The sequence below is a fragment of the Pleurodeles waltl genome, chromosome 7, assembly GCF_031143425.1.
Source record: "Pleurodeles waltl isolate 20211129_DDA chromosome 7, aPleWal1.hap1.20221129, whole genome shotgun sequence".
In the NCBI taxonomy this organism is placed as follows: domain Eukaryota; kingdom Metazoa; phylum Chordata; class Amphibia; order Caudata; family Salamandridae; genus Pleurodeles; species Pleurodeles waltl.
In genome coordinates, this window is record NC_090446.1 from 510,848,711 (window position 1) to 510,861,558 (window position 12,848).

At 43.7% G+C, this 12,848-nt stretch overlaps 1 protein-coding gene across 1 annotated transcript in view; it reads right to left on the reverse strand.

The window, feature by feature from the left end:
• LOC138304282 (putative DBH-like monooxygenase protein 2) overlaps positions 1-12,848 on the reverse strand; it is a 312,423-nt gene that overhangs the window by 156,038 nt on the left and 143,537 nt on the right. Inside the window, exon 9 of the mRNA XM_069244214.1 lies at positions 206-302. Within this exon, the coding sequence (XP_069100315.1) occupies positions 206-302 (97 nt within the window). The remainder of the gene's footprint in view (positions 1-205; positions 303-12,848) is intronic.

Sequence of the window (12,848 nt, forward strand, 5' to 3'; positions counted from 1 at the left end):
TATGTACAAACACTTTTTTCCCATAGACACAGAATGGGTAAAAACCTTTGCTACATCTGGCCCATAGTGTTTAAAAAAAGCTTTCAATAGAAGAGAAGAGTGACTTTGGACAGAAGTGAACATTGTTAAGAGAAATAAGGGATACAAAGGAAGAGGTGATGTGAAAAGAGAGAGACAGAGGGTCAGAGTGTGATGAGGGTCCTACCATTTCGAGGGTTGACATGTTCTGAAGGAGTCTTGTCTCTTGCAGATTGAAGTCGTAATTCATGTCCCGACCCAGAAACCCTATCTGAGACCCATTCCTGGTGACAGAAGTGAGACTGATTACCATTTATCCAGTGGGGTGCTATCAAGATGAAACAAGCATTGGAAACGCCAATATAGCAGACTTTTTTTTAATTAACTCATAGCAGTATTAACAGTATACCAAACATTACCAAAATGATGCCACAATGAGCTCCTTGCTTCCATGTAAGACTACATTATGCCACGAATTGTCACTGTAATCACAAGGCCCACATTATGCCTGGGGTGGGTATCATCATACCCTGGTTGAAAGTCTAGTCAACACTATACCTTTATAAAATTAGACGATTTCTATTCACATTAACATTCAACATCGTACTTAAATTCTAGATAGCATTTCAGTAAGTAATACTTCACCTCTTTTGCGTATGCGAAAACAATCTGACTTCCTAAAAAATCATCTGGACACTTGTATGCTCTAGGGGACAGGGCACCCCTAAGTGCTCATAATTCAAACCCACCTAGGTGTGGTGTTTGTTCTTTGTGGTTTAGTTCAGGAAGTTCTATTCAGTGTTCGAATTCAGTCTTACTTGATGAATGGGTCTGCCAGGTGCTAGGAACCTCGGCTGGAACTCTGATGTGGCTAGAATCCAAGGGGGAACTCATACACTGGTCTGCAAGACACTGACAAGGTGCAGCGTACAGGCAGAAGTGACCTAAGATGTGGAGAATCCACAGTTGCATTTGTGATGCCACAGGAAGACACGCTGGTCAGGTAGCATGTTCCAACAAAGATGGGGAAGTGCACCAGAGCAGGCGCAGTGGATTTCATGGTCAAAAGGGTGGGGTGTCACACACAAGATAAAGGGTGGAAAGGTTGACACACCACAGCCCCCAAGACAAAGAAGTATATGGGCTACAGAAAGAGAAAGAGAAATGAGGGCAACCAGCACTTGTCACTAGTTTACCACTGTGGCTCACCACGCTGTTTTCTTGCACAGTTCCCATCGGTTGAGCAGTTGTCTAGTCCTTTCTCTCAGGGAGACTTGGAAAAGGGGAGTAGAACAGAACATTATGCTGATGAGGATCCTTGGATTGAACATGGCATCCATAACAATCCACAAGTCATGAGCAGTGCTTTAGATGGAAATATGGAAGTGCAGGTACTCTCTGTTTAGCAGAAAAAAACAGCAGGCATTTGTCCTCAGCTCTCCAGTCTGGTCCTGACTTCACTGTACGCCAGCCATGATCCTTGCCCCTGATCCAATCCTTCCTCTAAGACAGATGCGCAGAACTTCCACTTGAAGTAAAAGGTGAACGTAACTACCTGGCTCACAGGAATGGCTCATATCCACAAACAGTGGCAGCTTGGATCAAGCACTTAAAAGTGCTGCAGCAATTATATTCAAACTGACACTCGGTGCATGCCTTTCAGAGATATCACCATTCACAACAAGTAATAATATGCAGAGAAACGCTGCATGAGTTAGATTATGATTGGCTAAAAAGAGGTTAGCAATAAAGGCTAGTGATTAGCGATTATATTAATGATGGACGTTAACCGAGGAAGTACACGTGAAAATGTCCAGAACGGACCATTAAAATCTAATTAGCTAGTGGACTAGCTGTAGTTTGCCCCAGGGGAAGGCATCAGTGACCCACGTGTTAATCAAAACATGAAAAATGGACAGAGTTGAATGTGAGAAAAAGAAGACACCTACGGAGCCGCATATTGTTCGAGACAGTGTTTTTGAATGTGTAAAAGCTAGAACAAATGCGTACAGCTTTGATCTCAAGGACAGTATTTACTATGCTGATCATAGTAATTCAAAACAATCCTTTATGCTCTACTGTATCTGACATCGGTTGAAAAATGAATACAAATAAACGTTAAGAAAGAACGGTTATAGGTAGCAATTGAAATTCTGGAGGGCACTATCACACATCTTTCTTCAAGAACAGTTCATTTTGTAAATACCATCCTGTAATAAAGTGAATCCACACCAGATAAAGATATGCGGTAGGAGGTATTTATTACAGCCTCAACCAACAGCCAGCATATCAACTGTCATGCAGAGAACCCTGCATCACAGAACCTCAGAACAAGCTGGTTCCATGCCCAGTGTTCTGGCATGGAGCCATGTTACATCATTACACTTCTTCCTCTTTACATTAGAACAGAAGTAACATGAGAACAAAAAACACATTTGAACAGAAAGAAAAAGAGGGTAGAAAGAACTACACAAAATCACGCAAATGTAAAGGAAACCTGCGTGTTCTGACACTCCTACGAGTATTATCAGACCTTAAATCAATGTCAGAGGGAAAACGATAAGAAGTATCATCTCTCCTGTCGGCCACACCACACCCCCCAAAATGTGCTTCACGACTATGATTCCAGATGCGACCATCATCCGTCTTGACAGCATTTTTAAACAGCTTAATGATAGTTTTTGGAGAGGTATATTTTGACCAATTTTGACACCCAACAGGAGCTTTGACCTTTACTTTATCTCCAACCTCAAAATTTTTAACTTTCGCATTATTCCTTTTATCAACCTAAATCTTCCTTTTGCTTTGCAGAGACACTTCTTTGTCTCTCCATTCCCCAATACCATTGTTTTTCAAACCCTTCCCAGCAACCATCCAGCCAGGACACAAACAAGTATTTGGAGACCTTCCCCTGAGCAGTTCAAAAGGAGTCTTCCCCGTTGATGCATGAGGAGTGTACCTGTAAGCTGTTATACGACCCTGCAGTTCTTTTCTCCAATCTAAACAGTTTACCTTTGCTAATTGTATGCTCTCTTTTAAAGTCCTGTTAAATCTCTCCAAAGCACCATTCGCCTCTGGATGATATAACGCAATTTTTTTAGGTACAATTCCACATTTTACAAAATACTCCTCCATCTGAGCAGAACAGAACTGCGAACCATTGTCAGAAAGAATAGAGTTAGGAAAACTCTCGCGTTTGAACACAGATTCTAAAAAACTGATCACAGATTGAGAAGTGATCTCTCTCACCAAACTCACCTCCACCCATCGTGAATACAAATCCAGCAACACCAACAGGTAAAGAGTCTGATGTTCTCCATGCAATGGCCCCACAATATCGATAGCTAATTCATCCCATGGACTTTTTGGTAAACTTCTACAAACCATAGGTGAACACCTTGGTTTGAGCACCTTATCACTAGCTTGACAAGGTGTACACTCCCTAACAGTACGTTCCACCATCAAATCTAATCCAGGCCACCAGAAATCCTGACGGATGCGCTCTTTGGTTTTAGAAATGCCCATATGCCCTTCATGAGCCATGTTCACGATGACTTCTCTCAAACTCAATGGGGGAATCATTCTTGTGCCCCTCATTAGAACACCATCAACAACGGCTAACTCATTCGCAACTAACGACCAGGGTTTAACCAGACTTCGAGACTTATGCTGTTCCAAAAGAGACATTACAGAACACAATTCACTATCCTTTTGCAACTCATCCCTCCATTCATCTTCCTTTACAGCCCCCAGCGTAACATCACAAACTCTTATGCCACACTCAGCATCACATTGATAATTTTCAACCTGAGATTTATCATTCTCTACCACCTCCACCAATCTCGACAGACAGTCTGCCGTTACATTTGTCTTTCCCGGAATGTATTAAAACATGAAGTTATACTCCTGTAAGGAAATGACCCATCTCCTGATCCTCGAGGAAATTGAGTCCAAACCCTTCTTCTCAAAAATTTCTTTCAGGGGTTTATGATCAGACCTGACTACGAAAGAAGATCCCCACACAAATTTTCTGAACTTGTTTATGGCCCAGAAAATTGCCAACGCTTCCTTCTCTATAACAGAATACCCTATCTCTGCCCCTTTCAAGCATCTTGAAGCACAAGCTATTAGCACCTCTTGGCCCTTCCTGATCTGAAAAAGAAGAGCACCCAGCCCCTTTATACTCGCATCAGTAACAATGAAAGTGGGATTCCCAGGTACAAAAGCTTGTAAGTTTGGTGCATTCCTGAGATCATTTTTTACTTGTTTAAATTCTGTACCACACTCTTCTGTCCAAACAAACTCTGCATTCTTACACATCAACTTCCTTAGATTTACTGTCTTATCTGCAAAATTTCGTATAAATTTGTTATAAAATTCTGCCATACCTAAGAATGAAGAAACCTCATCTTTTGTACACGGTTCTTTTAACATTTCGATAGTGTCCACCAAATCCTTTTTAGGACTCACCCCCTGCCGTGAAATATGATGACCCAAATAGTCCAGTTCAGTGACTCCAAATTTACATTTGCTTCGCCTAAGAGATAACCCAGCATCAAGCATCCTTTTAAGCACAGCATGCACCCTCTCATCATGTTCTCTCACGTCTCTCCCACATATTAATACATCGTCCTGGTAGCACTTTACGCCTGAAATGCCTTTAAAAAGATCTTCAATAATCCTCTGGAATACTGAGGCCGCAGAAACCAGCCCAAACGGCATACGCAAAAACTTGAAGGCCCCCATTGGCATAATAAAAGCCGTTAATTCTTGACACTCTTTACTCAACGGAACCTGATGGTATGCTGATGCCATATCCAGAGTGGTAAAATAACAAGCACCATCCAACGATGATACTAATTCCTCAATATTGGGAAGTGGGAACTTGTCAACCACCACTTCTTTATTTAAGGCACAAAGATCCACACATAGACGGATTTCATTATTTGGTTTATGTGCCACAACAATGGGAGCTAACCACTCCGTTGCCTCTACAGGCTGTATAACACCAGTGAACAACAATTTATCTATCTCTTTTTGTACAGCGTCTTGGACACAAATGGGAATGCGTCTAACTTTTGCCACAACTGGTACTGCGCCCTGTTTCAACTTAATATGGTGATTGTACCCCTTTAAACACCCCAAGGTGTCACTGAACAATTCACCAAAAGCTCTCACAAACTTGTTTTCGTCACCCTCAATAGATTGTACCTGAACAGAGGGATGTGCATTAGGATTGAGAATGACACCCAAAGGTGCTTGATGACTCCAGCTCAACAAATCATCACCCCTATCAGCAACATAAATCCTAGCATCAGTGAACCTACCATTGTACTCAATACAGTCATCAAAATAACCTAATAACTTAATTGGCAACCCACCATAACCCGTAGGTTTAATATTAGGTTTGAACAGTTTCTTCCTTCCTTGAAAATTCTTCATAAAAAGATCCTTTGAGAGAAACGTGATGTGAGAGCACGAATCAAATTTCATTTTGACTCTAACATCCCCCACCAAAACCCATTCAGAGGGATGTTCCACCTCACTCTCACTAACTTGAAAACTGACTTCCTTTATTTCTGATCTAGAATCTCTCCTATTCCTCATCCTACAATTTTTCCCAAAATGTCCTCTTTTCCCGCAAACATTACAAGTAATCCTATTAGCTGGACACTCACTTGCATTAGCCATGTGTCCAAATCTTCCACATCTGTAGCAATTTCCTTGAAAAGGTGTTGCAAACCTCCTATTCCCCTGTGTCTTTTCTGCGCTATTTTCTATTACAACACCTTTCTCACAGACACCCTCATACTTTTTTTTTCTCATCTTTTTGTATGACTTGACACTCCACTTCTTGTGCTTTTACACTGACCTTGTCTTCTTTATGTGCTTTACTTAGTTCTCCAACACACTTTAACATATGCTCTACCCTTTTTGCAATACTAACAACCTCATCCAACGGCGGCTCGTCCTTTAGCCAGAGTTCTTCCCTCACTTTATCACTGCAACACCTCAGCACAAACTGATCTCTAATCCTTTCTTCTACCAACGCCCCAAATTTACAACTTGAAGCCAACTTCCGTAAAGCCGTAATATATTCTTCAACACTCTCCTCTTTCCCTTGCTCCCGCAAACCAAAATGGTACCTTTCCATAATAGTACTAATCTTTGGCAAGTAATGTAAATCTAGTTGTCTTGCACATATTTCATATTCATTCAACCCCCTCTGATCAGCTTGCGACAATGGAGGTAGATTTTCCAACATCTCCAGTCCTTCACCCCCTAAACAATGTAACAAAAGTGCCTGCTTCCTTTCACCACTCAAATTCGTACCACACACCCTGGCATAATTCTCAAAAATCTTTTTCCATTTCTTCCACTTAATAACCGGTTCTCCTGGATCTGACAAGAAAAACGGCGGCGCCGTAACATTCTGCATACTCACAAGAGGTGTAAAACACTTCTTCCCCACAATATATTCCAAACCCTACTAGTTGCTAAAAGTACTTAAAGTCCAAAAGGTGTGCCAGTCACCGTATGTCCCAGCACGATGCCGCTATATCAAACACGGGTCTTCAGGTGTGTTTGTCACCGCAGAGACGACCTTTTCAGTTTAATTCATTTTACAACGCCCAATACTTGTATTCCACAAGTGCAATAAAGTTTCCAAAGAAATGTATATTCCCGTGACCACAAACCAATATAGTGATCCTTATCCAGTCTCCGTCTAAGTTTCAACTTCCAATAGACCGTCGATGTTCCAACAATTGCGCTGTAAAAAAAAAAAATTTTTTTAAATAAAAAAAAATCCTTCTTCCTCATCTAAGATGGCCGCCACGAAACATTTAGGGGGTCATTCTGACCGCCGGGGCCAGGGTCGGCGGGAGAACCGCCGACAGACCGGCGGTGCCCCGCAGGGCATTCTGACCGCAGCGGTTCGGCCGCGGTCAGACAAGGAAAACCGGCGGTCTCCCGCCGGTTTTCCGCTGCCCCTGTGAATCCTCCATGGTGGCGGAGCGCGCTCCGCCGCCATGGGGATTCTGACACCCCCTACCGCCATCCTGTTCCTGGCGGGTCTCCCGCCAGGAACAGGATGGCGGTAGGGGGTGCCGCGGGCCCCTGGGGGCCCCTGCAGTGCCCATGCCAATGGCATGGGCACTGCAGGGGCCCCCGTAAGAGGGCCCCACTTTGTATTTCAGTGTCTGCTTTGCAGACACTGAAATACGCGACGGGTGCCACTGCACCCGTCGCACCTTCCCACTACGCCGGCTCAATTCTGAGCCGGCGTCATCGTGGGAAGGTTGATTTGCCCTGGGCTGGCGGGCGGCCTTTTGGCGGTCGCCCACCAGCCCAGGGCAAATCCCAAAATACCCTCAGCGGTCTTTCGACCGCGGAGCGGTATTTTGGTGGGGGAAGTCTGGCGGGCAGCCTCCGCCGCCCGCCAGACATAGAATCACCCCCTTAGTCTGTTTTCTTCAGGCAGTTGGGCTTGCTTTCTCTTTGAGCAATCTCGGATCGTTTTCCTTACTCAAAATGGCCGCAACCAAACATCCAGTCTATTTTCTTCAGTCAATCTGGCTTGTTTTTCTCCTTTCACCACACTCAAGATGGCCGCCAACAATTCCCACAGCTTACAGTCCTTTTTCAATTGCTCACTGACCTTCTGACGTCGTGAAGCATACAGAGACCACTTTGATCCTTAGTAAATGCTCAAACAGCTTTCCACAAAGCCCCTACAACCGCAATTTCACACTTTTCTCCGCTAGAACATGCTGCAAGACGCTCGATCCTCTCCCAGCACGTCACTGTAAGTTATCTCTGTTTTTCTCTTAAATAATCCAAGCTCTTCCTTCTTTGTTGTTGTTGAGGCTGTCCCTTCCTCTGGGTTCCTTTCTCCGCCCCCTCGTCGCCAGTGTAATAAAGTGAATCCACACCAGATAAAGATATGCGGTAGGAGGTATTTATTACAGCCTCAACCAACAGCCAGCATATCAACTGTCATGCAGAGAACCCTGCATCACAGAACCTCAGAACAAGCTGGTTCCATGCACAGTGTTCTGGCATGGAGCCATGTTACATCATTACACATCCTATAAAGTTCACAGTGTCTCTAATTCCATCAAGATGGCAGGCATCACATAACATCAACAGGGAAAGCGCATTTCTCTCAGACAGTCTACCCAATCGGGCTTTTGCTAAGTACAGCTGCACTCTGCAAGCGTGGGAATGAATGAATAAAGAACATAGCCCGTTGGATCAATTGGCCAAATATATGCCCAATTGTTCGTTTGCAGCCTGTACTCAGGCTATATAGTCTGCCCTGCGAACGTGGCCTGATCCAGTGTAGTGAGCCCGAGAGTCTCAGTGATCCTGTAGTCCAATACCAACACCCATGTATTTTTTTATTTTTAGCTAGATGTTCTTCTGATTTTATTTTGCTTGGCGGAGTTTGTGGGATCCTTCATTTTGCAGATCGGGGGCTTCTCAAGACCACTCTTGTTGTACTCCGAATATAGAGAGAGCTTCCATCGGTTCCCCCATATGTAGTCTGCAAGGGGTAACCACCCTTGAAACCCGGAGCTCAAACCCTGGCTTGTGGCAATTGGGGTGCCTGTTCGCACTTCGAGGCATTACCTGCCAGCCTTCCAATGTTAAATTAAGTCCAGAGACATGGGTCAGAAACCTCCCATTCCATTTTCATATTTTGATTAAAGTTAATGTTTGTGGTTGTGGTGCAGTCATCGCTGGTGCAACCCTTCACAAACATTACTGTCCCTAGGCTATGACAAGAGGTTTGTGAACAGTGCTCATATGCATAAATCGGGGTTGTACATAAGTGTTCTTGAACACTGGCACAAAAGAACAACCCCATCCACCACTTCTTCTTCCTCCTCTTCCTTGGTTCCTGGTAGCCTGGAGGTAATCAACATTGAGTCCTGCAAAAGGTGCTCCAGGAGGGTTCAGCATGAGCCCATAGAAAGAAGCAGAGGTTCTTGCTATCCCGGACTCCCATCAGAGAAGTGAAGCTTGATGCCAGCCTTTTTGGCTATCCATTTAGTCAAAAGGCCATGAGGAAAGGTAGCGGTAGCAGGGATGCAGGCAAGTTGTGTCCACAATGAGTTGCAGGTGTGGTGCCGCATCATTGTGGCCTGCCTCTAATTGCGGGGGCACATGCTGTTTTAGGTAGGTGAAGCAGGTTCAGAAGAAACTGAGCTTTAATGTATCTTCCCCTCGAAATCACGAAATCAGTCTATAATACCTTTTCATGCAAGGAGTCCAAAAGGAATGGCTCCAGGGCGTGGAAGCTCCTGGGAGCCAACCTGCCCTGGAGTGTGGTATGCCACGGCACACGAGCCGCTGGCTTTCAGGTGAAGAGTGGAGTGTGGCCTTGTTACTGTGGCCAGGGATAGCTTTAGAGCTGGCCACACTTGTGCAACAATTTGTATTGGTCCCCCCTTCCCCAATGGCCTCCTTCTTCTTGGATTCCCTCGCTACCACCCTCCACCAGTGACCCTCATCTCTTCAAAGCCCCTCTCCCACATGCTTTACATTTTCCTTAAAGCGCCGGTTGGAGTTGGCTTTACTAATAAAAATGTATCCCTATCCAAACAAACTTTTTTCAGCAACCTTAGGAATAGATAATGAAAGCCTGGGGAAAAATAAAATGCCCTAACCTATACTCTGCAGTTTGCATGCAGCTCTTTGATAACGGTTCATAAGTCATCGTGACATGTTAGGATTGTAACAAAAGCAGTTACTCAGTGAGCTATCCACATAAAATGCAACACTGTAATCTCCCTGGTACAAGTTCTTTCTCCGCTACTTTATGAAGAGTCAGACTGTCACTAGAGAAAACTCATCTCTCTCTCCAGCAAGAACATTATTCACCAGAGTTATTGTGACATATTTTATTATTGCCTGAAAACTAACCCATAGTTATTTCCAAACCCAGCACCCCCCAAGATCAGTTCGCACCACCCTAAAGTTGATCCTGACTGTGGCCTCTCCATGTGTTCAGGGTTTGGACATAGCGGCAGTGCACGTTCCGGCAGGTCTAAAGTTATGTGGTGCTTCTCATCACTCTCTTTGGACCAAACAGCAAAATACCTATTAGGTGTAATGAGCCAGAGGTCTACTTGCCCTAGAAACTGGAGACCTTGGCAGGATTCTTTTGCCACCTTCTCCTGCCACAAGGTCATGAAACATTTAGCAACATCTGGACCAGGGCTTAATTGGAGCTGGTGTTTTCCAAAGCTCGGCACTGACATGCACTTGTCAACACCAGCACTTATGACAGTCTGATGCATGGTGACGCTGCTTGACTAATTTAGAGATTAACACAACAACAGTTGTTTGGTAATTCAATATTCTAATACCTGCCACTCAAGCCATTCTTTTAGAATTGGCGTCTGGGAACAGTCTGACTTGTCACACTTAAAGGAGTGACAGTTAGTTGTGTTGGTACTGTCACAGGCAATGGGTGAGACACGCTGCAGTGACCTCCTGACGAGGGCCCTAGCACTTACTTTATTTACAAATAAGCACATATTTGGACTAATAATTCAGAATACAGATTATTAGAAATCAAGCTGACCTTAGTGTGAAGATGGCAACTGAACCCACCTTCATGTCTTTGTCAGAGGTTATAGCATTCCTTCCCCTGTGCCTTCACTGAAGTTACATCATGCAGTGGCCAGGGGGACATATAGAGCTGCCATGGACAGCAGGTAGCCTCTTCAGACCATTATGTGAACATTAGTCTACTTGTTGCAAAATGGTAGCCCCATGTTGTAAAACATTTTCTATCATACCTAGCACTTCAACATCTAGTTACTTGAGAATATTAAGTTCTGGAGATAGATCATACCTTCAGAAAAATGCCCATAAATGTTTGGAGTTCACATTAGGCCACCAAAGTAGTGAACTCGTCATATTCAGTTAATACTTTGCCAGCTTTCTAACCTACTGTGTAGTCTCAGCTAAGACACATGCAGGGAGGACAGGATCTCGATGTGCCTTTATGTTTATGCAGCAGAGTGCCTGTGTTGTTTGGGACTGAGTACATGATATGATGTGTGTGGACTTGGCTGTGGAGTTGGAACATGCCCATCCTTATGTGATACTGATGGGAGCATTCCAATACATCGAGACAATTACTAACCTTTTTCTTGCCAATGAAACAGCTCAGAGATAGTGTTTCCTCACAATTGTTCAGCACGCCATTTGACAGACTGTTAGTGGTGACAGCACACGTTTACCAGTAACCAACTGTATCCTGAAGGGCATTGGACATCATTTCGAAGGAAGAATTGCACTCACTGAAACCGTGTTTTTTTTACAATATTTAGGGCCTGATTACAACTTTGGAGGAGGTGTTAATCCGTCCCAAATGTGACGGATATACCACCAGCCTTATTACGAGTTCCATAGGATATAATGGACTCGTAATACGGCTCCAAAGTTGTAATCAGGCCCTTAGAGTTCATACATGTCAAGGCATTCTGATGCTAAAGTTCGGACTGAATGAAATCATGGACCCCTACTCTACAGACAGAAAAGCAGGTCTTCAAGAGCTTCCAGAACGTGCAATGGTTAGTTGAATATCACAGGGCTACAGGGGGAAACAGTTTTTTTGCAACAATCCTGTCAGATGTTTTTTACTTCGGGTATAACTGGCAGACTGGCCAATGAAAACTCAGAGCTTGTGTTGGTTTATATAAGGCAAAATAGTGCATATGAAGTGAGGCTCTTGGTTGCACAAGGCCTTAGAGCAGTTGTAAAGGCTCTGACAAAATGGAGTGCTTGGCTATTGAAATCAAATGAAGCTGTTAAAAGTGGTATGAAAGTGAGATTCTGCAAGGCAGTCCTAACAGCAAGTGAGCTGCAGCATTCTGAAGCCAAATTTCTATGTCACCTATTACTTGCTTTGTATTTATTAAGCGACATAGAAATTTGGCTTCAGTTATAGAGAATTACCATGGTCAAGACAAGGCTCTATCACTGCCCAAATGTTGGGGTGATCTACCCCAGTCGAAAGAAAGGCAGAATCTTTTTTAGGACCTTATGATGAAAAAACAAGTAGGGGAAGCTCTGAATACCCAAGGAATGAAGGAAAGTTCCAAATCAAACAGAACAACCCCTTTCTCAAATTTTAGAGAGCACAAGCCAGAGTAGGGCACTGAGGTAATGAGGAAGCTCACCAGGATGACAAGTAGAGAATTGGCTTCCCAGGACCAGAGCATCAGTCTTTTTTGGAATTCAGCTTTGAACAATTGTGTTTTTCTAGTCAGACATTGCAATGAGGTGGCTTGAAAATTAGTAACGTGAGATCTACTTTACCATCCATCCGGAGTCATGGGTAATAATCTACAGCATAAATCATCAATGAAAATCCAAAGGATCTAATCAGTCTCGCTAAGTGGGCCACATAAAAGTTAGTCAAGAGTTGGGCTCAAGGAGTAGCTCTATGGGACAAACCTCATAAATGTGTAAATGAAGATTAACAGGGTGCAATGATCACCACCTGGAAGGAACCATCTAAGAAGATTCCTAAGATTTTGCCCCCAATACAGGCTTCATACTCCCCAGATTTAAGCATTGTGTGCGACAAGATATCAAAGACAGTACACTGAGCTAAAAAGATCAAAGTCACAGTACCTCCCTGACACAAAGAACCAATAGCACTAAAACGTCCTTGTAGTTCCACAGGGTTCTATATTCACTCTCAAGTTGTTTAACCCATGGAAGAAGCAACTAGAAATACTGCCCAGCCTATATGACATTACCATCTAGCAACGTGCCAATGATTACTAATGATATCTTAGTGTCAG